The sequence below is a fragment of the Pipistrellus kuhlii genome, unplaced genomic scaffold, assembly GCF_014108245.1.
Source record: "Pipistrellus kuhlii isolate mPipKuh1 unplaced genomic scaffold, mPipKuh1.p scaffold_m20_p_4, whole genome shotgun sequence".
NCBI lineage: Eukaryota > Metazoa > Chordata > Mammalia > Chiroptera > Vespertilionidae > Pipistrellus > Pipistrellus kuhlii.
Window position 1 is genome coordinate 1036244 of NW_023425540.1, and position 27715 is coordinate 1063958.

The following is a 27715-nucleotide window of genomic DNA, read 5'->3' on the forward strand; positions in this document are numbered from 1 at the left end:
TTCTGCACCGAAATGTTCCGACGGGACCAAGAACGTCAGAGAAGCAGACTCGGCTGGAATGAGCAGGGGACGCCGGGGTCCGAGCCTGGGAGCCACCGGAACCTCCGACAGCCAGCGGCGGGCGCGGGCGCCAGGAAGCACGCCAGTCCTCCGGCCGGCAGCGCGGGCGCACACCCCGAGCCTCCGTCTTCGGTGCGTGTCGCCGCAGCCCTGCTGCCGGGCCGGGCACAAGCCACCGAGACCCTCAGGCTGTGGCCAGGCCACCAGAGCACGGGTTTAGTGATTTAAAAAGAAAATCAAACCACCATCAAAATAAAGAGGCAAAGAAAACGGATTTTTGAATCATCTGAAAGCATAGTGCGCATTTGTCCAATATAGATCCAAACTTAAATGCTACAATTATAATCTCCAAACTTCTGCCATAAAATTGACATTTATGCACACATGGGTTTTATCAAACTGTATTTTCCATCAGCGAGAGGAAGTCACTCCTTAGAGAACAATGTATTTGGTCACAGTCTCCCTGGAGACAGCCTAAGGAATACAGTGTTGATAACAATTAGGAGACCCTGATCTTAAAAACCCTCCCATCGGAGATTCCTCTCAGAGTAATTCTGCTGCTGAGTAATTCTGATAACTGCCCTCTTCCTTAATCAATGCGCCTCCCCGGTATTTCAAACAGCCTCTGGCTTCTGTGCACCCATGCCCACACCCACGCCCAGTTCTGGGGCAGTGCAAGTCTCACTTCCTAAAAACAGCAGGAACCCAACCTTTTAGCATCTCTAAACGCAACCGGATGGTTTTAGCTCAGCAAGATGAGAAACATGGAGAGGGGCATTACCAGCCGGAATCTTTGTGCTTTTTAAAACGAAGCTGCTTTGGAATCTTTTTGGTATGCGTCAGCCTTTGTATTTTCTTTAAAAGAATATATTTAAGGTAACTTTAATGATAAATGTCCTGGGGGATTATCAGTACTTAAAAATAACAATTCTTCTTGCTCTCAACATCTGGAATAGGATTATTTCTGGTCCCTCCTCAGGTCAACGCTACTCGCATCACGTGTAACACTGAATTCACAGACATCCCTGAAAAGTGGTCGATTAAGTAAACGAGTGAGTGAGTCACAGTGGAGTCTCGATCGGTTAACAGTGTAGATCCGTTAGAAAACATCACACTGAGCGGAAAGAAAACCTTCAGCTAAAAGGAAAGCAAAGCACCCTCCAGCAGAGCCCGCATCCTCCCGAACCCGCCTGTCCCGGGCCGGCCCTGCCTCGGTGGTGAGCGGTGCGTGCCCGCACACAGGCCTCAGGATGCGGGGGGAGGCCACGCGAGCACGAAGGGAGCAGAGTGCCCGCGGCCTCCCCACCGGACGGCCAGTCCCTCCGCCGCGCTGCCGTCACCAGCAGGCTGCCCAGTGCGCACCGGCCTTTCGCCTTCCGATCAAAGTCGTGGCTGCTCTGTAAAGGGGCGGGGAAATGAAAACCCCCGTCTAAAGGCACGAAGTCGCGCAGCTGCTCTCGTCGGGGTTTGTAAACAGAGAACAGGCTGGATTTCGGGGACCCCATCTGCGGGCGGGGAAGGCATGGGGCGGGCTGGCTGGGGCTCCCCGAGACCCCGCCAGGCTCTGAGGTCGGCCACGTCTGCGCTGAAGACCCATCCTCCGGAAAGCATAAGGCGAAGAGTACAATCACATCCGTTACGTGGTAGTGTAGGGTACATATGTAACTGAGCTACAGCGGTCCAGGCCTTACTGCCGTGCCACGGCCGCCCCGGCCAGCACGGCCAGTCCCACGGCGCCCGGCGGGGCCACACGGGCGGAGCGGCAGCAGCTGCGCGGTCTGTGCCGGGCGGAGTCCCCGTGGCCGGAGCGCCCGGGCGCACAGCCCGGCGAGACCATGTGGAGCGGCAGCAGCTGCGCGGTCTGTGCCGGGAGGAGTCCCCGTGGCCGGAGCGCCCGGGCGCACAGCCCGGCGGCGCCATGTGGAGCGGCAGCAGCTGCGTGGTCTGTGCCGGGCAGAGTCCCCGTGGCCGGAGCGCCCGGGCGCACAGCCGGCGGGGCCACACGGGCGGAGCGGCAGCAGCTGCGTGGTCTGTGCCGGGCGGAGTCCCCGTGGCCGGAGCGCCCGGGCGCACAGCCCGGCGGCGCCATGTGGAGCGGCAGCAGCTGCGCGGTCTGTGCCGGGCAGAGTCCCCGTGGCCGGAGCGCCCGCCCGCGCCTACACGCTGTCGTACTGGTGCAGCGCCTCCTCCAGCCTCTGCGTCACCTTCTGGAAGAACAGGATCTGCTGCTGCAGGAAGTGCTGCATCTGGGCCCGGAAGTCGCGCACGCGCACCCGGTGGAAGTGGTGGATCTCGGCCAGCGTGGCGTAGGAGATGGTGTTGCAGCGCTCCAGGATGCCGTCCGCCTTCTGCGCCTCCATCTTGCCCTCCTCCACATGCCGCCGGCTCTCCTTCACCTTGGTCAGCGCGCCTGCGGGGAGAGGCCATTAGCACCCGTGGCCCGGAGCTTTACACACCAGTTGTTCGTATATAGAGTAATACAGGACCCGGGCGAATCGGAGACCCATTCCCTCCCACATGTGGATCCACTGGGAAATAAAACAAACGCTGCTCTCTCCGAAGCGCCCACAGGTTCCAGGGCAAGAACATGGTTTCAGGGAACCGCCTCATGGAGGACCCAGTGTGTGCGGACAAGGGCCACGGGCGAAGGCCTCCTGCAGGCCCCCGAGGCCAGGCCACCCCATGACACCACGTGAAGCAGGAGGGCCTGGCATGGAGCTGGGAGGGCGCTCACAGTAACGGGGAGCTGGGGAGCCGGGAGGGCGCTCACAGTAACCGGCACCGCCAGAGGGAAACACAACCTGCAGGAGGGACCGCAGAGCAGCACAGCCTCCCCAGCTTCCGGCTGAAACACACCCTCCTGAGGACAGAGCCAGGAAAAAAGCGAGGCCCTACGTCAGCCCCGCGCACCGGCCACACCCGGCCACGGCCACGGCCACGGGCCTCCAGGGCCTCGGCCTCGGGAAGGCGCACACTGCAGGAGCTGCCGCAGACTCGGTGTCATTACCGGGCCAGCGAGCTGGGTGCTGCGCTGGAACGTCTCCACGGGAGCGCTCCCTGCGAACGGTGACCTCATCCCCAGAGGAGGAGCCAGACCCCAGGCCTTTCTTCCCACCGAGGCTTTGCCCCTGTAAAGAGCCGGAAGGGCCACAGCGCAGTGGGTGCAGCTCTCTGCCTCACAAACACGGGCGGCGTGACCCGCCCCACATCCTGCCACTAAGCCCTGCCAAGGCGCTGGCCAGCCCTCCCGCCGGCCGCTCCCACCTCCACCCCACAGGCCTGTGCCAGGCTGTGGCCGCCCTCCTCCCGGCGAAAGGAAGCGGGGGGCGGGGCTGCTGCAGGCCGTCCCCGGCAGATCGCCTGGATGTACCATGGACCAAACCCCACGGCTCACTGTCCCACTGACCGCAACTCCCGCCCAGAGACAGGCCTCTGCCCCTTCCCCCTCCACCACCACAGCAGCCACGGCCCGGGCCCCGCCTCTCCCACCCCTTCCTGGTGAGGCACCTGGTGCAGCTGGAAGGAGCAGAGGGAGGCAGCGCCACCGGGTCTGACCGCGGCACTGGGTGTTCAGAGGGTTACGTTCGCATGCTCGTAACAGATACACCAACCAAGGCTCCAGAGCTTAACCCGTGACAGCTCGCCGACATCACAGCCCGGGCACCCGGGCACTGAGCTGCCTGGCACCTAAAACTTGGCTGAAGGAGCTGACAGGCTCCCCTGCAGACCCCTCTGTGGCCTCCCCCCCCCCCCCCCCAGGGCCCCAGGGCTGGCTGGCTGCTCCAGAACGCGCCTTTCTCCCCTCAAGCAGATCCCGTGTTCCGGTAAGTTCCGTCCTCCTAGGACCAGTGACACAAAAGGCCCAGTCACTAGGCAACAGGGATCCAAAGCTCCATCTTCCCTGAAAGAAGACGTTTTAAGAAAAGCAAGCACTGACTGAAGTTTGGCACCATGAACGTGCCAGCACGATGCTCTGCCGGGGCCGTGCCCAGAAGCCACCGTGTGACTGGGCAGGAGGCAGGCCGAGGAGAGCCCAGGACCGGACACTTCTCACCTCTTCTCGCTGGCCCGCGGGAACCTCAGAGGAAATGCTAATGTGGCCCAGTGGCCTACTTCGCCCTTCTCCTCCAGCAGCCCCACCCGAGCCCCGCTCACCGCCACTGTCCCTCCCTCCCTCCCTCCCTCCGCCCCACCCACCCAGGACTCTGTCTCTGCTCCAATGGTTACTGTCTTTCTTTCTTTGAGAAAACATCTCAGAAACCATAGTCCTTTTTTCTAGGCGGAGCGGGATACGTCCCCGAGAAGCCGCTGCACAGCTCCTCCTGGGGCAGGTGGAGGCGGCGGCTCGGTGTGGAGGGCCCGGGCTGAGGCGGCCGCAGGGCAGACGGAGCGCAGCGACAAGGACGCTCTCAGGGACACGCTGGGCGGCCCAGCACTCTGCTGAGGACGCCGGTCTCTACCAGCAGAACTGTAGCTGCAGGCCCGGCTCACCATCTGCTCCGGGAGCGACGCTGGCGCTGACTGCTGGGCTGCACGGCTGGCTGTGACCTTCCTGTGCCCACGGTGCCCGTGTCCTGGCAGTCCCACCGCCCACGGCCTCTACGCGCTGGGGACAGTCCCTGCGAGAGCGTTCCGCCGAGGACACCTGACCCTGGGTTCCCGGGCCTTCTCGTACCCGCTGGACAGACAGCACCGGAACACGCGTCAGGCAGACACGAGGCACCGCCGTCACAGGCCACGCTCGGCCCCGATCCCACACGCCAGTGCCCAGGCTCTCTCTGCAGCCAGCCGTGGCTTTTCCCCAGGTCGCCAGTCCCCATAGCCAAGCCCAGGAAGGGGCTCCTCAGCTCCCTCAGGCCCACGCCTGACCTCCCGACCTTCTCGACATGCCCCTCTTCTGAACGGCTTCCCACTGCGCCTCACTCCCCTGCCCCACAGGGCCTCCGAGGGAACTGGGGACTCCGGAGAGCCACGCCCTCAGCCCCCCTCCCGTGTCTGTGCTCACCTGCCCTTTCCACGCCTGCGGCCGGTCACTGCAGCCCTCGGGCTGTGCTCGGCCCCCGGGAGCTCCGGGAGCCGGGCCAGCTGGCCCCTGGGGGACTCAGGCAGCTCTCTGTGGTCACCTCCTGCCTGCCGGGGGAAAGGAGGGGATTCACCTCCAAACCCAACCTCTCCCCCTCCCTCCCTGCCTCACTCACTGGAATCAAAAGAAAAACATTTAAGTAAAAACCACCCTTAGCTCAAGTTCTGTGAACAGACAGCCCCTCCGCTGGTGGCTCCACAGCCCGGTCTGCAGTCCCTTTAGCCCCCTTCCCCTCCTGGAGGGACCCAGCCCGTCCGCGTGTCTCCCCCCCCCCAGTCCCCCCGACGCCCCGTCAGCTTGGGATTCCATCACGTCTGGCCTCACCCCTCCCGGGCCACCCTCTACTAGGCCACCGGACATGCCCCTCAGGCGGGGCTGCCCGGCCACGCCCCGTCTGACCAGTGAGCCCCCCCCCCCCCCTCCCGCCCTCCACTGACCGCACATCACCGGAGGGCTGTTCTCAGAGCCCAGGGCAGGCTGCACTGACAGCAGAGCCAGGTGGCCAGCCCACCGCCGAGGCCTCCCGGCTGCTCCAGGAGCCACACCTGGCCTGGGCTCGTACCGGGGTTCAGAACACAGGGCCCCCCGCCCCCCCTGCCGGCTAGACGGCCTCCTGTTCCCCTCACTCCTCCCGCCCAGTCAGTCACCCCGTCCTGTGTCACAGGCGCACATGCCCACGCGTGTGCGTGCCCTCTGCAGGGGAAGCTCCAGCTGTCGGCCTCTCGCTGAGCTGCAGGTGCGGGTGCAGCCACTGGTGCTCAGCAAGCCCCCAAGGGTTTCCGAGACCCACCTGCACAGCCACCCAGTCCTCCAAGTCACCGTGACGGCCTTTCTAGGAAAAGCCCGAGGCTCCCCACAGCCCACAGCCGACACCCCTGCTCCTCGGACCCTGGCCTCTCCCTGCCAACACCACACACGTCCAGGTCCACCTCCACCGTCCACACACCTCCTACAGGACTCCCGCAGGACCAGGACCGGCGTGCGCCTCCCCAGGCAGGTCCGCCCTGGCTCCACCCCCAGGTGATCACCGGAGAGGGCGGCACGCGGCCCCAGGGAGGGAGAGGCCAGCCTGCGGCTGTGCTGGGCGGGGAGGGGAGGGGAGGGGAGGGCACAGCGGCCAGTCCACCCAGCAGCACCAGCCTCACCGCTTCCAGCCCCCGGGTCCCAGCCCCCCTCACAGCAGCCGGGGAAGCTCCACCTCCCTGCGGGCAGACCGCCCCCTCCCCGCCCACCGGGCCGCTCAGGGAAGCCCGTCCACTCCACCTCTACACACCCCGACGGCCTCTCCCCTCTCCGCTGCGGCCCCCATCCCTGGCCCAGCCTCCGGGCTCTCTGGATCAGCGGGCAGCTTCCTGCCGGCTCCCTGCTCCTGCCTGTGGCACTGCCCCTCCCCGCTCGGTCCTCACAGTCAGGACCAGCTGCCCATCAGGCCGGGCTCAAACCCTGCTCCAGTCCACCCACCGCTGACTACAACCCACAGCCCCGCAGTCAGGCCTCAGGCCCTTCCCCCCAAATCCTCTCGCTGGGCCCCCGGTGCCCCGCCCCCCAGCGCCCTGGCCTCCTCAGGCCTCTGCTTAGATTCCAGCTGCCAAGGAGGCCGACCAGAGCACCCTTTAAAACGCCATCCTGCCCCCCGCTCACGTCCTGCTGCTCGGCCGTCCCCGCACCCCACACGCCGGCGCCCGGGAGCGCCAGCACTGCGTCTGTGTCTGCGTTTCCCCACCCGCCAGCAGCACAGGCCACCAGGTCTGTCCCTACCCGCTAGCAGGCACCTCCACCAGGCAGTGCTCTGCTTCCGTCACCGATACCCCGAGCATCTTGTCTCTAAATACTTTCCACTGGTTTTTAGAGAGAGAGGAAGGGAGAGGGAGAAACACCAAATGAGAGCCACACATCAATGGGCTGCACACACCCCACTGGGCACGTGCCCGGCCGGGAGTCGAACCAGCAACCTCCCGTCCACGTGCAATGCCACCCCTGACCCACAGGGCGGGCCCAGCCCTGGCACTGAGACGTGTGCTGAATAAACCAGGCTCTCTCTGAGGCCTACGCACAGCCTAATGACTATTAGCCGCCCCCACCCCCACCGTCTTCCCACCTGCTGAGTAACATATAAAACCTTTCCCAGGAGCAGACATGCGTGTGACTGACCTCCTTCACTAGGGAGCTACCCAGACCCTTAGACCTCCTCCCGGCCTCCCTGGCCCACCCCCAGGGCTGGCTTTAGCCCAGGAGACTGGACGCAGACCGGAAGGGCCCAGGCAGCCGGCCTCACCCGCCCGGAGGGAGCCGGCCAGTCAGTCCCTGTGGGAGGGACCGGCTATCTCCAATCCCCCTGGGAGGCCTCCCTGCGCCCGGGGGCGGGGCGGGCGCACAATGGGAAACTCTGCCCGGAGGGCGGTGCCAGGCCAGGCCAGTACCACTCCCGCCCCTGGCGGTTTTGGTGGGACAGAGGCTTCTCTGGGGCTTCAGAGGTTGAGAACCAGCCGCTGACTGTGTCATTCCAGGACACCTGGTGGACACGTCCACTTCCTCCTGCGTCACCCCTCAGACCCTCAGCCGCCTGGACGTGCCTGCACCCCGAGGGTCTCCCCGTCACCAGCAGAGAGAAAGCCGCGCTCTCCGCTCCAATGTTTCCATCCTGCCCTCCTGTACTCCCCGCAGGTGAGCCCACAGCTCACGGAGGTTAGTCAGATCTTTGGAAACGGAGAAATGAGCTAAGAAAGAGACAGATCCTCTGTTGTTCCTCACACTCACCAACATCGCAGCACTGTGGGCAGGGAGGATGAGAAGAGAAAACGGAGACTACGGGCACCAGCTGTGAGGTCTGCCTCGCAGGAGTCAGTGAGCAGAGAATTAACGGGATTCCTCGCCTTTCTTAAAGTGTTTGTATTGATTTTAGAGAGAGGAAGGGATAGAGATAGAAACATCAGTGATGAGAGGGAATCATGGGTGGGCTGCCTCTGCAGGCCCCACACTGGGGATCAAGCCCACAGCCTGGGCACAGGCTCTGACCGGGAACCGAACCATGACCTGTGACCTCCTGGTTCATGGTCGGTGCTCAGCCACTGAGCCAGGCCAGCTGGGTGGGACTCCTCTTCAGACAAAGCCAAACATGGATGAAATCCCACAGGTTCTGAATTCCCATCCGCTGCACTGCAGACCAGAGAAGCCGCCTTCTCCCTTCCCTCAGCCCCACAGACCACAGCAGGCCTGTGTGTCCCGGACTCCATTAGCTGAGGGAAAAGTCACCCTTCTAGAATTCTCTTTCGGCTAAAGGAACCAATGACGTTCTTCAATGCTGCAGAAAGCACGCACAGTGAAACGGCTTCGTTTAAACGCCGGCTTTGGCACTAACACCGCCAGGAGCGCCAGCCACACATCAACCATAGGTCCCCGCTCACCCAGGCTCACCCAGGCGCCCGTCCCGAGGCGGCTGCTGAGCACTGGGGTCCCCATGGGCTGAGGGGCCAGCGGCCTGCGTCCCTGTAATTCCTCCTTCGCCCACGTGGGCGGGAGGGGGCGGGAGGCTGCGGGGAGACCACTGGCTGCCGGAGAAGGTCGAGGGGATGGCGGTCCAGCGAGGGAGGCCTCGGCCTTCGGCGGAGGGAAGGCCCGCCACACCCCTGCAGGCCCGGTGGTGGCCGCCGGCTGGAGGCACTCAGCACGGAGCAGGTGGGAGGCTGAGTGCTCCCTCTCCTTCCACGGAGATGGCCACGCGTGGCTCAGCGCCAGCACGGAGGCACCGCTCACACAGAGAAAGGCCGGCTCCTGGGCGAGAGACCAGCCAGGAGCCGGCCTTTCTGTGTGTGAATGTCCCCGCCCTAAACCCAGGAGCTGAGGGGGAACCTCACTAACCCCTCTCTACTGCACGAGTTCCTGAAAAGCTCTTCCCAATCATTTCCTGTCAGACCGCGAGATGCAGGAGGGAACCGGTTTCCTCCTGCTGAAACGCAAGCAACAGGAACGTGAGAGATGAAACAATCCTTCTGAATTTCTAACGTTCTCCCCGAGCTGAAGTATAAACGTGGGACCAAGTGCTTAACGGGTTTTATCTTCTTGTTCTTGTTCTCCTTGGACTGAGCTTGGAGGCCTTGGAGGAAAAACAACCTGTAAACGGGATCCCAGGTTCCTTCCAGCAGCCCCTGTGCAGTAAGGAGGTGCTGGGGGTGGGGTGGGGGAGCTGCGATGCCCGGGGCACATTCGCAGGGCGTCGCCCGGTGTGACACAGCCTCCCGATAACCACAGCCTGTGACCCAGTGCACCTTAAATGACAGACATTGTAAACACATGTCATCCAGGGACACAGGTCCTGAGCATCACACACCGAGGCCACGGCACAGACAAACACTGACCACGGATGGGTGTTCCTCCCAGGTGCTGGGTTATTCTAAGCGACATGAAACGGCCTGGGTTTAATAAAGGGAGTTTCTCCAATCCCAAGTCATAGGAGAGTTTTAACTTTAGGATTACAAAAATAAACCAGCCACATGGTTAATGGACTCCACCAAGCACTGCCGTAAACGCCAAGCACACGGCCTTTGTAAGTCATTTCGGAGCAGGCGCTGGGCGGAGTGTGGCTGAGCGACAGGGAGACCAGGGCGGGCAGAACCAGTCACCTGAGTCAAGGCCACAGGTGTGTGCGCTTGGCTCCACCCTCCACCTACTCACCCACATTTGCATAAGTTACATAAACAGAGAGGCAGCCGGCCCGGGGCCCACGGGCGTGACACAAATGGAATTTAAATGTCTCGTCCTGCATTCAAGGCCAAAGAGTGAGTCTACCAGTGCCGGCCGGCTCAGGGATTCACACCAGTTTGTGCACAGAGCACACAGGCGGGGTGAGGCAGGCTCAGCAGGCCGCAGCGCTGGGCTCCTCTCAGTCTGACCGCTGCCCTCACACCCGCTGCGGGAGGTGCTGTCCCCACAGGCATGGACTGGAGGGGGAGGAACAGGGTCTGAGGCGGACATGGCAGGAGGGACAGGCAGGTCTGTGTGGCTCTGGGAGAGAAAGAGGCTCCAGAGGCAGCTTTCGGTTCAATGCCCGTGAGGCCCTGTCAGAGGCCAGCGGGGTCCTCACAGCGACTCCTCACCACGGAAGGCCAGCCCGGTGGCCCAGGTCTCCCCGGGGGAGTCAGCTGGGTGACGCCTCCTCCCCTCCCCACCCTCACAGGAGGGAGACCCAGCCCCAGCCCGCACCCAGGCCCCACCGGGAAGGCACAGGGAGGGATGTCCCCAGGCCACACTGCTCCCATTGACGATGGGAAGGAACAAAGGGCCCGTTTAGCTGCGCGGAGTGTCAGGGAGCTCTACCCGGTAAGGCCCTCGGAGCTGGCAGCTCCTGGTTCCCACCGAGAGGCCGGGACAAGGCCCTCAGACCGACGCTCAGCTTCCTCCCACATCCCTTCCTCAACGCGCTCCCAGCTCCGGGCTCCCGGACTCCCACCACCATCACTGGCCAGAACAGATTCCTCAAACTTCCTCAAAGTCTCCGGCTGGAGGCTGCAGGGAGGCCCTGCAGGAAGCTGAGTGCTTCCGCTCCCCGCCCGTCCCTCGGAGGACAGACCCAATTCCTCCCAGCAGGGAGCGGGGAGTGAGGGCGGACTCAGCGGTGTTTGCAGGTAAGCCTCCCCCTGGGGTCCACGCTTCCTGACCCCGGCCCTACGGGACCCCAGTGCTCACAGAGGACCCTGCTGGTGTGGGTCCCCTCCCGCTGGGCCCTGGACACGGACCCCAGAAGGGCCCGGCCCAAACATCCAAATTCCCCGGCGATGCCGTAGACACCGCCCCCGGTCCCCGGGCCAGAGCAGCCTGTCTGTCGGGGCACCACGCCCCTCCCCGCCGCCCCTGCCCCGCCCCGGGCCTCACCTTTCTGCACGTGGATGATGTCGGGGAAGTTGGCCAGGTGGCCCTGGTACAGCGCCAGCAGGTCCATGACGGGGTCCAGGTCCTGGCGGGGCTGCTCGGCGAACAGCTCGCCGATGGCGTCGTAGGCGTCGCCGGTGAAGGCGATGGCCTGGTTGAGGCCGGCGGAGAAGGCCTGCTGGTCCAGCTCGAAGGCCTGGCCGAGGCCGCGCAGCGCCTGGCCCACCTTCTGGTACTCCTTGCGGAAGCCCGTGGCCTGCTTGCGCGCGAACTCGGTGGCCGTGTGCGCCAGCTGCAGCGCGCTGTCGTCCATCCTGCGGGTGAAGCTGCGGAAGCCGTCCACGCGGCTCTCCACCTCCTGCAGGTCCAGCGCGGCGGCGGGCGGCGTGCTGAGCGTCAGGAAGAAGCTGGCGCCCACCATCTCGTCGCGCTCGGCGCGCCGCTTGCCCTGCTTCCAGGCGCGCTCGCCGTCGCCGCCGCTCGGGCAGGTGAGGAAGTGCTGGAAGGCGTCGCAGCGCGCCAGCACCGGGTGGCTGGCCATGTGGTCCATCCACCAGAGCAGGCCGCGGCGGCGCTTGGCGATGAAGTCCTCGTCGAAGCGGCCGGTGGCCTGCTTCTCGGGCAGGTGCGGCACGGAGATGACCGGGAACTTCTGCGCCAGGCGCGCGTACAGCCAGTCGAAGTGCTTGTAGCGCCGGTACACGGGCGCGCGCGTGTGCGTGGGCACCAGGCGGTAGGCGATGTAGCTCTTCATGCCCTTGAACTTGGTCTGCTTGGTGGGGTCGTCGATGGAGCAGCGGAACGGGTAGGGGTTCTCCTGCCACTCGGGGCCGTGCGGGCCCAGCACCACGCACAGCTTGTCGCCGTCGCGGACGAAGCCCGACGCCTCGCCCAGCACGAAGGCCTCGCCGCCCGACTTGACGAAGGTGGAGAAGCGGTTCAGGTTGCGGCTCACGGTGGCCGAGCTCTTGGCCGCGCCGGGCGGCGGGTGCGGGGCCGCGGGGCCCGGGGCCGTGGACAGGCGGTAGCGGCCGGAGGCCCCCGCGGAGGAGCCGTCCGGGTCCAGGGACGCGCCCGGCTCGTCCGCCACCGTCGAGCTGTCGTCCCACTCGTCGTCCCAGTCGTCGTCGCTGCCCTGGGAGCCCGGGGAGCCGCCGCCGTACGGCTGCGGGGCGGCCCCGGCGAGCGGGAGGCCGGCGCCCGGCGGCTGGAAGGAGCTCGGAGCCTGGAAGGCGCTGGGAGGTTGGAAGGTGCTCAGAGCCTGGAAGGAGCTCGGCGGCTGGAAGGAGCTCGGGGGCTGGAAGGAGCTCGGGGCCTGGAAGGTGCTCGGGGGCTGGAAGGCGGCGGGCGGCGCGGGCAGGGGCTCCAGGCCGCCGGGCGGCACGTTGGCGTAGCGGGCCGGGCCGGCGTCGGGCGCGGGGCCGGGGCCCGGCTCGGGCGCGCGGAGCACCTGCACGTAGGAGGCGGGGAAGAGGCCGCGGTCGCCGCGGCTGTTGACGCCCTCCAGCCAGCCCTCGATGTCCCGCTCGCTGCACAGGCTCAGCACCTCGTGCTCGCGCAGCGAGATCTCGCCCGGGTTCTCCGACCTGAAGTCGTACAGCGCGCGGGCGCGCAGCGCCATGGTGCCCGCCGAGCCCGCGGGGAGGCCGCCCAGGGCCGCGGAGGAGCCCACGCCGCCGCCGCGCCCGCCGCGCCGCCGCCCGCGCCGCGCGCCGCCGCCGACTGAGCCGCCGCCGCCGCCGGGGGCGGGGCCGCGCCGCCCACGTCCCCAGCCGCGCGCGCCGAGCGCCGAGCGCCGAGCGATCGCCCGGGACCAGGCCGGAGCAAGCGACGCCCGAGCCGCCGAGCGCCGGGCCCGCGCCGCCGCTGCCCCCTGGTGGCGGGCGCGTGCAGCTGCCGCCGCCACAGCAGCAGCAACAGGCAGGTGGAGGTGGCGGTGCAGGCCGGGCAGGAGGCTTGTAGGTGCGAAAAGGTGTGGGAGAAAGTCCTCAGCGCAGCCTGTGCACCCCATACCCGGTGTGCCCGCGCCCCCTGCAGCCCGCGGGCCTGGGGGGCGGAGGGCAGGAGCAGAGCCCGGGTGCTGTGTGTGGCGGGCTGTGCTTGGCGGCCGGGGCTGGGCTAGGCTGGCCCCACCTTCTGACAACTCCCCCGTGTGCCCTGGGTGGGCCCCCCGCCGTCCCTGCCCCTGGGGTGCAGGGTGACCGTTTCACAAGCCAGGGCCACGGAGCAGGGCAGCAGCATGGGGCCGTCTCCGCGGTGGGTGAGCCGGGTGCGGGCGTTTGCAGCCCCTGTGGCTGCAGGGACGGCTCTGGGGAAAGCAGACACCCCATCCTCCTCAGGAAAAGCTGGGTGCCCATCCAAGACAGGGGGTGCACCAGGGGGGTCCGGGTCCGAGTCCGAGCTCACCCGGCTCGGTGCTGAGGTCAGGGGCCGCCCAGCTGCCTCTGCCTCTGCCTCTGCCCCTGTCCCTGCCCCTGTCCCTACCTCTGTCCCTGCCCCTGCCCCTGTCCCTGCCTCTGCCCCTATCCCTGTCCCTGCCCCTGTCCCTGCCCCTGCCCCTGCCCCTGCCTCTGCCCCTGCCCCTGTCCCTGCCTCTGCCCCTGCCCCTGTCCCTGCCCCTGCCCCTGCCCCTGTCCCTGTCCCTGCCCCTGCCCCTGTCCCTGCCTCTGTCCCTGCCCCTGTCCCTGCCTCTGTCCCTGCCCCTGCCCCTGTCCCTGCCTCTGCCCCTGTCCCTGCCTCTGCCTCCATCGTGTTGAAGCGAGTCCATAGCAGGCCCTTCCTGAGTGCTGACCAGCTCCCATCACTGCAGCTGCGGTCCTCCCTTCCCTGCAGCCCTGGCCCGGCCCTTCCTTCTCATCTCTTCGCCCCATGTTATCCCTGGGAGGGCACCTCTCATTGGGGTTCAGCCAGTCCCCGACCCTTTTCCAGCCAGCCCGGGAGCAGGCCAGAGCGGCCACCCGGGGAGCAGTGCTGTTCGTGGCTCAGACTTCCCAGCATCCCGCACCGACCGCGGCCACAGGCCGGCCCTGCCCCCGGGTGCGTTCGTGCTGGGAACCCTAACTCCACAGGCGAGGGATTCCGGGGGGCGTTCTCAGCTGAGCATGCTGGCGGGACTCTCCTCGGGCCGCCGCGGAGGTCAGAGTTTCAGGGACAGAAACATGCCGTCGGCTCTCACTGAACATGGAGAAGACACGCGTGTTACGCATGGACCCCTAGCGGCGACGAGGCTTAAAGTAAACACGCTTAGACTCAGCCTTCTGCCCGTGCCTTCTCAGGTGGAGGCGGCGGTAACATAAAAGGTGCGGGCTGTGAAGCCGGGGACAGGCCTCCCTGAGGCCAGCAGGCCTGTGGCCGTGGGGCAGCCGGTGCTCAGCTCTGCCGTCCGGTGGCAGGCCTGGTCCTCGAAGGGCGGGGGCAGGGTAAAGGTGCTGGCCTGTGGCACCCACGTGGCAGGGAAACCTCACCATAGGGTTTGTACCTTGTCTATCTGTCCCATGTCCTCCCGTTGGAATCTGACAGCTGTCCGCTCGGGCGTAGACACAGATCTTGTTAAAGTTTCCCCTAGCCGAAGCCGGTGTGGCTCAGTGGATAGGGCGTCAGCCTGCGGACTAAAAGGTCCCGGGTTCAATTCCGGTCAAGGGCATGGACCTTGGCTGCGGGCACATCCCCGGTAGGGGGTGTGCAGGAGGTGGCTGATCGATGATTCTCTCTCATCGATGTTTCCAGCTCTCTATCCCTATCTCTTTCTTTCTGTGGAAAATCAATAAAATATATATATATTTTTAAAAAGCTTCCTCTAGCCGGGACTGGTTTGGCTCAATGGATAGAGCGTCGGCTTGGGGACTGAAGGGTCCCGGGTTCGATTCCGGTCAAGGGCATGTACCTTGGTTGCGGACATATCCCCAGTAGGGGGTGTGCAAGAGGCAGCTGATCGATGACTCTCTCTCATCGATGTTTCTAACTCTCTATCTCTTTCCCTTCCTCTTTGTACAAAATCAATAAAATATATTTAAAAAAAAAATTAAAAAAATTAAAAAAGCTTCCTCTAGTAAACGGAGCACAGCACCCACCATCCAGGAGGTGACGCAGGGGCCATGACAGCGGCCCGCTCTTCTGTTTATCGCGCTGTTGTGAGAACACGTCTGTAGGGGACATCAGCGGCCCAACATCAACACCTTCCCCGTCGTCCCTCGGCCTGGAGGCGGCTGGCCTCGCCCCCTCTCGCCCCTACTCGGAGGAGCCCGCCGGTCCGGCTGCTGTCCTGGCACAACCCCGGTGTCTGTGCCCGGGGCCTAGATAGAGAGAAGTTCCGGTTCTCAGCACAGCTGGGGGGAAGGCGGAGATTCTCCTCTGCACCATCCGCTCCCCGGAGGGGCCTGCGGGAGGTGCCCTGGGGCAGCGGTAACATGCCCGTGGCCGAGCATGTGCGGGGTGTGGACATGCCGGCCAGGGACACACGTGTGGAGGCGTGGGCGTGAGGACCCGCCCTGGCTCTCCGCCTCGCTCGGACGATGGCTTTCCCGGTTTAACCCGCTGGCTGTGCTGACTTTGTTTGGGACCGAGGGGCGAGGAGGGGCCCAGGGGAGAGACGACGGGAGAGAGAGCCCGGCGAGTGGCAGGAGGTGTGGCAGGAGAGCTGAGCCGGGGGCCACCGCACGGCGGAGGAGAGGGCCGGGGCCGGGCGTGGCGTGAGCCCGGGCACGCCGCCGCCGCCCGCCGCTGCCCGCCGCTGCCCTGGCTGCAGGCCTCGGGGACCCTTGGCGCTGAAGAGGAAGGCGGGCTGAGGGGAGGAGCGGGGCGGTCCAGAGAGGACCTGGGAGAGGCCTCGGGCGGTCTCCTGAGAACAGCACCCACCGCCCCGCCTGCCCTTTCCGGGGCTGGGGACACGGTGAGGGCGCAGGGGCTGCTAGAATAAGGGAGCCCCGAGCCAGGGTCCGGGGGACACAGACGCCGGGAGCCGGAGCCGGAGCCGGGAGCCGGGAGCCGGGAGCCGGGAGCCGGAGCCGGGAGCCGGGAGCCGGGAGCCGGGACCCGGGAGCCCAGCGCCCAGCGCCCGGCCGAGCGCTGCCCGCCCCCGGGGGGACGTGCCCGGCCCAGCGCCGCCCGCCCCCGGGGGGACGTGCCCGGCGAGTGTCGCCCGCCCCCGGGGGGACGTGCCCGGCCCAGCGCCGCCCGCCCCCGGGGGGACGTGCCCGGCGAGTGTCGCCCGCCCCCGGGGGGGACGTGCCCAGCGAGCGCCGCCCGCCCCCGGGGGGGACGTGCCGCAGAGCGAGGGCCCGGGGCCGGCCCTGCGTGGGGAGGACTGTCCAGCCACCGGCTCCCGGCGGCCTCCGGTCCCGGGAGCGAGGACAGACCCGGAGCCGGCGGGCGAAGGGAAGCCTCCTCCCCGCACCGGTCTCCGCGTGGCCATCGCTCTGCGGGCGGCCTCTGCGGGCGCCGGCGCTCTGTGCTCCGGAAGGGCGGCAGGACCAGCTGCCCCTCAGGGCCTCCCGCACCGCGCGGGGCAGAGCTGGGGCCACGACGCACCGGGTCTATCCTGCTCGCAGACACGGCGCAGACATCACTCTCCCTCCGCCCAGCAGTCACACGTGCTCTACGCCTCGTCATCCCTGTGTGCTCCCCTCCACTGGTTCTGGTTCCCTTGCGTTATTGCAGTGTCTGCTCCTGGTATTTATTTATTTAAAAATATTTTATTGATTTTTATACAGAGAGGAAGGGAGAGGGATAGAGAGTTAAAAACATCGACCAGCTGCCTCCTGCACACCCCCTACGGGGGATGTGCCCACAACCAAGGTACACGCCCTTGACCGGAATCGAACCCAGGACCTTTCAGTCCACAGGCCGGCGCTCTATCCACTGAGCCACACCGGTTTCAGCGGCTCCTGGTTTTTAAGAGCTTGTTTATGGCTAAAGCTGTTAACCATTCCTCACGCATTGCGCATGAACTACCGTGTGTTTCGTTGCTGTTTTACTCCGGTGTTTTGCCTCTTGGTTGTGTCAGACCTGTGTGTTCCATATAAACACATTCTGTGTAAAAACAAACACCGTCCCAGGCTCTGCTGCCTTCGCTGCATGAGCCCACCCGTCCTGGCCACACACTACGAAGCAGCTGGTCTGAACGTGGCTGCTTCGTGGACGAGCAGAAAGCCAGGTGGCCGGGGAGTGGGAGCTGAGTTTGACGCCCCTCCGGACCACGGCCTGGCTGACCTTGAAGCAGTCGTGTGGGTCCGACGGAGCGTGGGGGGGTCCAGGCGCGAGAGGGGCCCGCCCTGTCCATGCCAAGCTCGTGGACGTTCTGGGTATGACAGCCGGTGCTTCGAGAAAATCTGTGGGGAAGATGCTACAGCTCGCTTCCCTTTTCCTGACACAGAAACCCCGTGACTTGCGGCCTTGGCTGCTCCCTGAACTCGGAGAGAGGTCTGTCCGTGCGCCTCGCGGGACTCCTGAGGTCACCTCCTGACTCAGTGCCGGTCACGAGGGGTCCGAGTGACTCACGTTGGGTGGGAAGGAAAGTGGTTTCTGGCTCGCACCATTTCGTTGCACTGCTGATTTGTTTTATGATAGTTAAGGGCGTCGTTCTTTATTTTTGTGGCTTTACAAGATGGCGTGAAAGTTGAAATCCTGCCCAATTACTAGTTAATTACTGTAGCTTTGCATCGTATTGCTGCGATCAATTTCAGGCTGAATCCTGAATTAAAAAAAAAAAAAAGTTTCTGGTGTTTTTCCTGTTCACCACGAGAGGGCACTGTCTAGGCTTGTGTCTGGTCAGAGCCCTGTGCTGCTTGCAGTCCCCTTAGAGCAGCGATTTTCAACCTTTGTCATCGTACATTAACCAGTGGACCTGTGCACGGAATCTGTGCACATTGAAAGGGGATTGCTTAGAGGAAATAATTTAATATTGCTATTTGCCCTTTCTCTATAATAGAAGTGTCAGAGATGAAAGAAAATTAGTAAAATGTATATGAAAATCTCCCTCCTGCCAAAGTCTGGGGTGCACCTCAGGACCCAGAATCAAGTCCCTGCCTACCCACAGCACCTCAAAATCACTCGAGACCCAGATCCGGCCGGCCCCACCCCCATCAAGCCCCACTGGGTGGGAGGCACAGCCTCAGTCCCCCATTGCTGGGGTGGGGGTGCGGCCTAAGGTCCCCCAGCCTGGGCCAGGGTAGAGGGTGCGCCTTGAGGCCCCCTGTCAAGTGGGGGCGCAGCCACAGGTCCCCGAGGATCGCTCCTTAAGGCTCGTTATAGAAAGTCGGCCTCCGCTGTGGGCCCCGCCATCTTTGTGACAGAATGATGGTCAATTTGCATATCCCCTCTTATTAGACAGGATTACTAACGTTCTGTGACACACACAAAATACGTTATGCTTGGTGCCTGTCTGATGAAAGGCAGATCTAATCCACTCACCCCGGAGGGCAGTGCTGCCTTGGCTCTGTCACTTTCCAACGTGACATTTAAGGGAAAGAGGTCCACGCCCCGGACTAGTCGCCAGGTGTGTGGGCGCTTAGTTTTCGAGGCCACATGGTCCACGTTGTCGTGGCCTGTTCACCTGGGTGTGGCTGGGGTCGTGTGGGGGGCAGGGCCCACAGGCGGTGTGGTGTGCAGGAGCGAGCTTCGGCCTTGACGGCGGCCTCAGCTCTCCTCTCCGGGGACCTGATGGAAGGGCCTGTGCCCAGGAAGGCGGCCGCTGTCTCACGCACGGCCTGTGGTCGCACAGTGGTTCTGGTGGAATTGGCTATACCAACCCCTCTTTCCACGGGCGTGCCTGCGTCGGCAGTGATGAGCCCTGAGTTCGTCGCCCATGCTCAGCCCCGCCGCCCTCGGAGCTGGCGGGCGCGCCTGGGTACGCGGTGTGCATGCTCCGCCGGAGCCGAGCCGGTCACTGAGCGTGAGGCGTGACGGCTCACGACCGTCCCGGTGACACCCGTAGCCCCCCGGGGCTGTGCGAGGTGCTGCTCCCGCTGTTCGGACGGAGACGGGAATTCCAGGGCGAGAACAGGCCCGGGATTCGCCCTGGCCACGCACCTGCCTGTGACCCACCTGCCACGCCGTCCTCTGAGGAGTGGGTAAGACAGCAGCCATGGGCACACCCGCAGGCTCACGCGGGAGGCAGTTCCCCTTCTGTAACCGCCGCCTGCCAGGCGTGTCTTTGTCAGTCTGTGACACACACAGTCCCAGAGCGGGCCCGGCCGGCGTGGCTCAGTGGCTGAGCGTCCACCTATGAACCAGGAGGTCAGGGTTCGATTCCCGGGCAGGGCACCTGCCCAGGTTGCTGGCTCGATCCCCAGTGTGGGGTGTGCGGGAGGCAGCCGATCCATGACTCTCTCTCATCATGGATGTTTCTCTCTCTCCATCTCCCTTCCTCCCTGAGATCAATAAAAAATGTGTGTGTGTGTGTGTGTGTGTGTGTGTGTGTATCATTGACTTTTTTACAGAGAGGAAGGGAGAGGGATAGAGAGTTAGAAACATCGATGAGAGAGAAACATCCATCAGCTGCCTCAAGGTACATGCCCTTGACCGGAATCGAATGTGGGACCCCTCAGTCCGCAGGCCAACCCTCCATCCACTGAGCCAAACCAGCTAGGGCTGTATATATATTTTTATTTTTTAAAATTTATTTTGTATTTTTTTATTAAGGTATCACATGTGTACATATCTTACCATTGCCCCCCCCCCACTCACATTCATGCCCTCACCCCCAGAGTTTTTCGTCCATTGGCTATGCTGTACTCCCCCCAAAAATTGGGAGAGAGAGATTGTGTGTGTGTGTGTGTGTGTGTGTGTGTGTGTGTATATATTTATATAAAAAGTCACAGAGCTAAAAGGCCTGGGTGGGCGAATGCATGGAGACTTGGGAACATCATCTTCCCCCAGTTTTCAAACACTGTTTCCGGTGAGCTGCCCCGGGGACTGCCACGCCGGAGACGCCGTGGGCTAGGCTGGGCGGTGACCGCCTCTCGGCTGGGCTGAGGCAGCTGCTCCTCCAGATCTTTATTCTGCTGGTAAATAATCCAGTGAATTCCATCGACCGGGAGCGCCTGGCACAGAAAGCGTGATGCTCCAGCCCTCGCAGGTGTGGCTCCGTGGATGGACGTGGGCCTGCAGGGTCCGGGTTCGATTCCCAGTGTGGGCCATGCAGGAGGCAGCCCACCAGCGATTCTCTCATCGTCGATGTCTCTCTCCCTCCCCTCCTCTCTGAAACGTGTGTTTAAAAGAAAGAAAGGAAAGGGTGGCGCTCTGAGACGGAGAAGGAAAAACCGTGATGTCAGTGGCTGGCAGGCAGCGTGGGCTGCGTGGGCCGGAGACTGGCCTCCGCCCTCCCTGTGGCTCTGGGGCCGGTGTCGCGCTGGACACAGCCCCGTGGACCTTCCTGCCGCCTCCCTGTTCTGCAGGCCCCTGCCTCCCAGGGCCCCGCGGCCAGAGCTCCACTCCGTCTCCCAGGGCTGGAGTCCCAGTGGGAGCCCGAGCCCCCCACCCAGTGAGCCCCCGCACCCAGTGAGCCTGAGCCCCCACCAGTGAGCATGACCACCCACCTGTGAGCTGAGCCCCCCACCAGTTGAGCCTGAGCCCCCACACCCAGTGATCCCCCGCACCCAGTGAGCCTGAGCCCCCCACCCAGTGAGCCTGAGCCCCCCCCCCTGTGAGCCGGAGCCCCCCACCCAGTGAGCCTGAGCCCCCCCCCCTGTGAGCCTGAGCCCCCCACCCAGTGAGCCTGAGCCCCCCACCCTGTGAGCCTGAGCCCCCCACCCAGTGAGCCTGAGCCCCCCACCCTGTGAGCCTGAGCCCCCCACCCAGTGAGCCTGAGCCCCCCACCCTGTGAGCCTGAGCCCCCCACCCAGTGAGCCTGAGACCAGCCCCAGTGAGCCGAAGCCCCCAACCAGTGAGCCTCGAGATCCCCACCCAGTGAGCCTGAGCCCCCACCCAGTGAGCCTGAGCCCCCCACCCAGTGAGGCCTGAAGCCCCCCACCCAGTGAGCCTGAGCCCCCCACCCAGTGAGCCCGAGATCCCCACCCAGTGAGCCTGAGCCCCCCACCCAGTGGGCCTGAGCCCCCCACCCAGTGAGCCTGAGATCCCCACCCAGTGAGCCCCCCCACCCAGTGAGCCGAGATCCCCACCCAGTGAGCCCGAGCCCCCCACCCAGTGAGTCCCCCACCCAGTGAACCCCCCACCCAGTGAGCCTGATCCCCCCCGTGAGCCCCCCCACCCAGTGAGCCTGAGCCCCCCACCCAGTGAGCCCCCCACCCAGTGAGCCCGAGCCCCCCACCCAGTGAGCCCCCCACCCAGTGAGCCCCCCACCCAGTGAGCCCCCCACCCAGTGAGCCTGAGCCCCCCCACCCAGTGAGCCTGAGATCCCCACCCAGTGAGCCTGAGATCCCCACCCAGTGGGCCTGAGCCCCCCACCCAGTGAGCCTGAGATCCCCACCCAGTGAGCGCCCGCCTGGCGCCCTGACACCTCCCGCCACCCCCACCCCGCCCCTTGGGGAGGCCTGGATGAAATGTCACACCGGCACCTGCTTTGTGGGCAGCTGCGCGGGTTGGATGACGCATCACAGATAAGAGTCTGTCCCTGGAGCTGGAGCTGGACTTGGGGCCGGCAAGCCAGTTCCCCTCCCTGTCCCTCCCCCTCCTCCTCTCCCTCTCCCCCTCCCCCTCCCTGTCCCTCCCCCTCCTCCTCTCCCTCTCCCCCTCCCCCTCCCTGTCCCTCCCCTCCTCTCCCCTCTCCCCTCCCCCTCCCTGTCCCTCCCCCTCCTCTCCCTCCCCCTCCCCCTCCCTGTCCTCCCCCTCCTCTCCTTCTCCCCCCTTCCCCTCCCCTCCTCCTCCTCCTCCCCCTCTCCCCTCCCCCTCCCTGTCCCTCCCCCTCCTCTCCTTCTCCCTCCCCCTCCCCCTCCCCTCCTCCTCCTCCTCCTCTCCCTCTCCCCTCCCCCTCCCTGTCCCTCCCCCCTCCTCTCCCTCTCCCCTCCCCCTCCCTGCCCCTCCCCCTCCTCTCCCTCTCCCCTCCCCCTCCCCGCCCCTGCTCTGGGATCTGCCTTCTTCACCCCGAGCAAGCAGCACCCAGCACTGCGGGCGGTGGCCCCCCGGCAGGGCCGTAGGAGTGTCACTGACCGGCTGTCCAGGCCAACATTCCGGAAGCCGGTCCGTAACCCACCTGGCGCTGCGTGGCCTGGAGCTGAGCAGCCGGAGCCCCTGGCCGTGAGCCCAGTGCCTGCGCCCCCTCCCCTCCCCTCCCGTCCCCTGCCCGCGGCTGCCAAAGCCCGTGGGGGCAGTGCCCACGCTTGTGCTTCGGGGCCGGGCGGCTGACGGCCGGCGAGACCCTGTGCCCGCCCGCTGTGACCGTTTCCGACGTGAACAGGAACCCACAGGCAGATGGCACCCCTGCCGGGCGCCCACACGCCCACAGGACACGCCGCTTACAGCGCGCTCCGTGTGGGAAGAACAGGCACGCAGGGCGTTCGGAAGAGGATTTAATCTGAGGTGCCACACGGGGGGAGTGACAGCGCTGAGTCAGACACACGTTCCCGCCCCCCGCCCCCACCCGTCTTCCCCGCAGACTGCTCATCACCGCACCTCACGCGAGAGGAGGGCTGCCGGCGGGCGCCCTCCCGGTGCACAGGGTCCACGGCGGGCGCTCCCGCGGGTGGCGAAGGCGGCGAAGGTCCGAGTCCCTGTCTGCCCCCTCGCTCCGAAGCCCCAGCTCTGGGCTCCTCTGACACGCAACCTGCCAGGCACGTCCACATGCTGACTCTGCACCCAAACCGCTGCCCACAGAGGGAGCCCCGCAGCCGCTCCTGTGCTCCCCGAGGAGGCTGTGCGGGGGCCCCGGGGGGCTGTGCGGGGCCCGGGGGGGCTGTGCGGGGCCCGGGGGGGGGGCTGTGTGGGGCCCGGGGGGGGGCTGTGTGGGACCCCGGGGGGCTGTGGGGGACCCCGGGGGGCTGTGCGGGCCCGGGGGGCTGTGCGGGGCCCGGGGGCTGTGCGGGCCCCGGGGGCTGTGCGGGGCCCGGGGGGGGGGGGCTGTGCGGGGCCTGGGGGGCTGTGGGGGACCCCGGGGGGCTGTGCGGGGCCCGGGGGGCTGTGCGGGGCCCGGGGGGCTGAGCGGGGCCCCGGGGGGGCTGTGGGGGACCCGGGGGGCTGTGCGGGGCCCGGGGGGCTGTGCGGGGCCCGGGGGGCTGTGCGGGGCCCGGGGGGCTGAGCGGGGCCCCGGGGGGGCTGTGCGGGGCCCGGGGGGCTGTGGGGGACCCCGGGGGCTCTGCGGGGCCCGGGGGGCTGAGCGGGGCCCCGGGCGGTCTCACGGCGCCCCGGCCCCGCGCAGGGCCTCCACCACCAGGATGCCGTCGTGGCCCAGCGCGGCCCGCAGGTGGGTGGCGCCCAGGCCGCGGGGCAGGCGGTACTGGCGGGTGAAGGCCCGGGACACAAAGCCGTGCTCGTCCATGCGGGTGCCGTGCCGTGCCCGCACCAGCAGCCAGCCCTCGCACGTCTGGATGAGGATGTCCTCCGGCAGGAACTGCACCACGTCCAGCAGCACCTGGAAGCGGGCCGGGCCCTCGGGGGGGCCCTCGGGGGGGCCCCCGGGGGGCGGCGTCTCCGCCGTGGGGGCCCCGGCTCGGCCCAGGTCCACGGTGGTCGGCCCGGGCAGCGCGAACAGGGCGTGGTCCAGCCGGCAGTCCTCCAGCCCCCGCGCCTCGAACTGCTCCTGGTAGCGCACGGGCGTGTGGATGGGGTGCCTCAGGACGACCTGCGCCATCATGGGCCAGCGGCAGGGCGGCGGCCCCTCGGGCCCCTCGCTGTCCAGGCCCCGGCTGTCCAGGCCCTCGCTGTCCAGGCCCCGGCTGCCCAGACCCTCGCTGTCCAGGCCCCGGCTGCCCGGGCCCTGGCTGCCCAGGCCCCGGCTGTCCAGACCCTCGCTGTCCAGGCCCCGGCTGCCCAGACCCTCGCTGTCCAGGCCCCGGCTGCCCGGGCCCTGGCTGCCCAGGCCCCGGCTGTCCAGACCCTCGCTATCCAGGCCCCGGCTGTCCAGACCCTCCTTGTCCAGGCCCTCGCTGTCCAGGCCCCGGCTGCCCAGGCCCCGGCTGTCCAGGCCCTCGCTGTCCAGGCCCCGGCTGTCCAGACCCTCGTTGTCCAGGCCCTCGCTGTCCAGGCCCCGGCTGTCCAGGCTCTCGCTGCCCAGGCCCCGGCTGCTCAGGCCCCGGCTGCCCAGGCCCCGGCTGCCCAGGCCCTCGCTGCCCAGGCCCCGGCTGCTCAGGTCCCGGCTGCCTAGGCCCTCGCTGCCCAGGCCCTCGCTGCCCAGGCCCTCGCTGTCCAGGCCCCGGCTGCCCAGGCCCCGGCTGCCCAGGCCCTCGCTGCCCAGGCCCTCGCTGTCCAGGCCCTGGCTGCCCAGCCTGCAGCGCCTTTGCTGAGATGAGCAGGGGCAGCTCTGTGCTGTGACCCGCTCAGTCGCAAGCGCTGGGCCAGGCTGAGAGCACCCACCCGCCTGCCTGTCACCGGGACAGCGGCGCTATTTATAGGGCTGCTGGGCCGCCAGGGAGCAGGCAGCTGCCCTCCTCAGCTGTCCGGCGGCCGTGTCTGCCTGGCTTATCTCGGGACAAAAAGAGACTCCGAGTCACAAGCCGCGTCGGAGAAATGCCAGGATGCCACCCTGGTGACGGCCAGGGCCTGGGCCTCTGGGGCTCCTCGGAGCGGCCGGAGGGGCGGGCTCAGCGTCTGTGAGCGAGGGCTGGTCCGCCCGGCCCCCGGGAGCTGCAGCGCCCGCTGACAGTGATCAGGGACAAGCACACACAGCCCCGCGGCCCGGCTCCGCGGTGAGCACTGTCCCAGGAGCCAGGAGGCCACGGTTCGGTTCCCGGTCAGGGCACAGGCCCGGGTTGTGGGCTCCATCCCCAGTGAGGGGGCGTGCAGGAGGGAGCCGGTCTATGATTCTCTCTCATCATGGATGCTTCTCTCTCTCCCTCTCCCTTCCTGTCTGAAATCAATACAAAATCATTTAAACACACACACACACACACACACACACACACACACACTCAAATCCCAGATGCGGCAAACCCACCCGTCCTGCACCTTTTTTTCCATCTCCTCGCTGGCCGTAGCCCTGCGGGACACCTGGGCCTCCCCTCTGGGTTTCTCCGGGGCCCCGTCAGGAACAGGACCGGGGACGGCGTTTGGGCCGAGAGGAACCCCAGGGCTGGAGGGCACCGAGCGGGAGCCTTGGTGACGGAGGTGGAGCCACGGGGACAGGAAATGAGGACGCTTAGAGCTGTTGGCATCAGAAGCCCAGAGAGCAGGGCCCCGCGCGCGCTCACGGGGGCGGCACTGCACCGGTCCTCGGCGGCAGCGCCCTCAGGAGGAGGCCGTCGGCATCGGGCTGCAGGAGGGCCCCGGACGCGGTCGGTCCGATCGGCCCGGCACAGGCAGTGCCGTCCGTCCTGGGGACAAGGAGGTGTTTGCTGTGTAAATAGCATCTCCAGGAAGCATGGCCTGGAGTGGGGGGCCCACAGGTGGTGGGGCTGGGGCTGGAGGAGCCGGTACATGTGCTGGACACGGTGCCCTCGAACCCGCACCGTACACACGTCTGTCTGCGCCACGCTCACCTCCCTCCTCAGAGACGGTGTGTGAGACGCCCAGCCCCCTCAGTTACCGCGGCAAAGCCAGGCCGGCCGTGTTAGTTTGGGCTGAAAAGAAGCAGATGGCCTCGGTCTGCGCTGAGCTGAAGACTAACTCCAGGTGTGATTGATGTGGGTTCTGAGAGCCACGCCAGGAGGCGGTTCAGATTGTTATGTGACGACTGCCCCCTGGTGGACAAGCCTGGAATTACACCGATAGCTCACTGCTAATAAATTCTAAATGAGCCATTCTTATTTCTCTTGCCTTTTATCTATTTTGTTTAATTGGGGGGGGGGCATCGATGTGAGAGAGAAACATGGATCAGCTGCCTCCTGTGTGCACATTGACTGGGCATCAAACCTGTCAGGCAGGCATGTGTCCTGACCAGGAATCGAACTGCCAGGGTTCGGTGCTGGGACGACGCTCCCACCCATGGGTGGCCACGCGGCCAGGCCTCCTGCCTTTGGACTTCCTAGTCCAGAGGAAGGCCTCGCAATCGCAATCGCAGGCGCCGTCTCCTCCTCGCCAGGAAGGGGGGCGCAGGTCGCTCTCAGGCTGCGTGGAGGACTCGGAGAAAGGGACAGAACGCCTGGAACAGGGCCCGGCACACAGGAAGGGATGGATCAATGTCAGGTTCCGTTATTGGAACAGACACAGCACTCAGGATCTCTGGAGAAGCAGGCCCGTGTGGATTCCGTGGTGGCCTCTTTAGAAGACGGGGTGTCAGCCAAAACCGGTGTGGCTCAGTGGATAGAGCGTCGGCCTGCCCCACCCCGCCAAAAGGGGGCAACTGATGTATTAAAACGGAAAGTCTGCATCTTATTCATGTAGAATAGAGAACAAAGGACTTGTCTAGCAAGTGATTTATAAAGAAAGAACTAGAACCCGGCCAGCATAGCTCAGCGGTTAAGCGTTGACCTATGAACCAGGGGTCACGGTTCAATTCCAGCCAAGGGCACTGCCCGGGTTGCAGGCTCCATCCCCAGTGGGGGGATGCAGGAGGCAGCTGATAAGTGATTCTCATCATTGATCTCTCTCTTACTCTCTCTCTCTCCCTCCCTCCCTCCTTCCCTCCCTTCCTCTCTGAAACCAACTTTAAAAAGAAAACCGAGTCCCTTATCTTAAAAACACACCGGCAACAGCAGCTGTGGGGCGTGATTCCCGGCCTCACCGAGTGGAAGGTCTGGGGGGGGGGGGTCACACAGGCGTGGCCACTGCAGAGGAAAGGGGCTGCTTCTCTGGGTGTAGACACGGAGAAAACAGCCATGCCAGGAGAGCTTTGGTGAAAGGCAGATAAGGGCAACGATTAGCCCATTTTCAAAGCCAGCACATGTTTCCTCTCATTCACACACGGAAACGCACCTTTTCACATATAACGATGTGATAATACGCCCCGTCTGAGCCAAGCACTCACAGGCCTGACCCCGAACATCGGGCAAAGGGAGCCGGCAGTGTGGGGCGCGCCCTGAACATCGACATTTTATTTTATTATTATTATTTTAAATATATTTTCTTGATTTTTTACAGAGAGGAAGGGAGAAGGATAGAGAGTTAGAAACATCGATGAGAGAGAATCATCGATCAGCTGCCTCCTGCACATCCCCAGTGTACATGCCCTTGACCGGAATAGAACCTGGGATCCTTCAGTCCGCAGACCGACGCTCTACCACTGAGCCACACCGGTTTCGGCTGAGCATCGACATTTTAATGAATCTTCATCAGCTACGTCCACTGTGCACCCCCCACCAAAACACACTGGTCAACAAGATGGAGATTCCGATGGGAGACGGAGGGTGTGGCCATGTGTTTAATAATAAATGAAACGATGACTCATAGCCCCACAATGCTGCTGGCTAATAATGTCAGAGAGAGAGCCGCCCCGACTAACAAACATAGGAAACCTCGTCAGAACCACTTCCCCTGGTTTGTTCTCCTGCGGTCCAGACACATTATGGAAAACGAGGGCATTGACAGATCTCTTAAAACTTCCCAGAAAGCACGTAACTTCTAAAGTACTATACTGATAACAGCTTACCCTGCATTTAAATGCAGGTTAAGTTTAAATATATTTTATTGATTTTTCACAGAGAGGAAGAGAGAATTAGAGAGTTA

General features: G+C 64.9%; 2 protein-coding genes across 3 annotated transcripts; both read right to left on the minus strand.

Annotated features, from left to right (window-relative positions):
• Positions 1-865: 865 nt before the first annotated feature.
• Positions 866-12744, minus strand: SNX18 (sorting nexin 18). Of its 2 annotated transcripts, XM_036410373.2 has the most exons (3): positions 12285-12744; positions 11012-12230; positions 866-2470 (listed from the first exon to the last, which is right to left on the minus strand). In XM_036410373.2, the coding sequence occupies exons 1-3, from the start codon at positions 12627-12629 to the stop codon at positions 2217-2219; spliced, it is 1818 nt and encodes a 605-aa protein (XP_036266266.1). In that variant the 5' UTR covers positions 12630-12744; the 3' UTR covers positions 866-2216. The 2 variants fall into 2 exon arrangements, with proteins under 2 accessions (XP_036266266.1, XP_036266264.1); XM_036410371.2 differs by having other exon boundaries at positions 11012-12744.
• A 10525-nt stretch (positions 12745-23269) lies between these two features.
• On the minus strand, positions 23270-23932 carry HSPB3 (heat shock protein family B (small) member 3). The gene has a single exon (XM_036410155.2). The coding sequence runs from the start codon at positions 23748-23750 to the stop codon at positions 23292-23294; it is 459 nt and encodes a 152-aa protein (XP_036266048.1). The 5' UTR covers positions 23751-23932; the 3' UTR covers positions 23270-23291.
• Positions 23933-27715: the final 3783 nt, after the last annotated feature.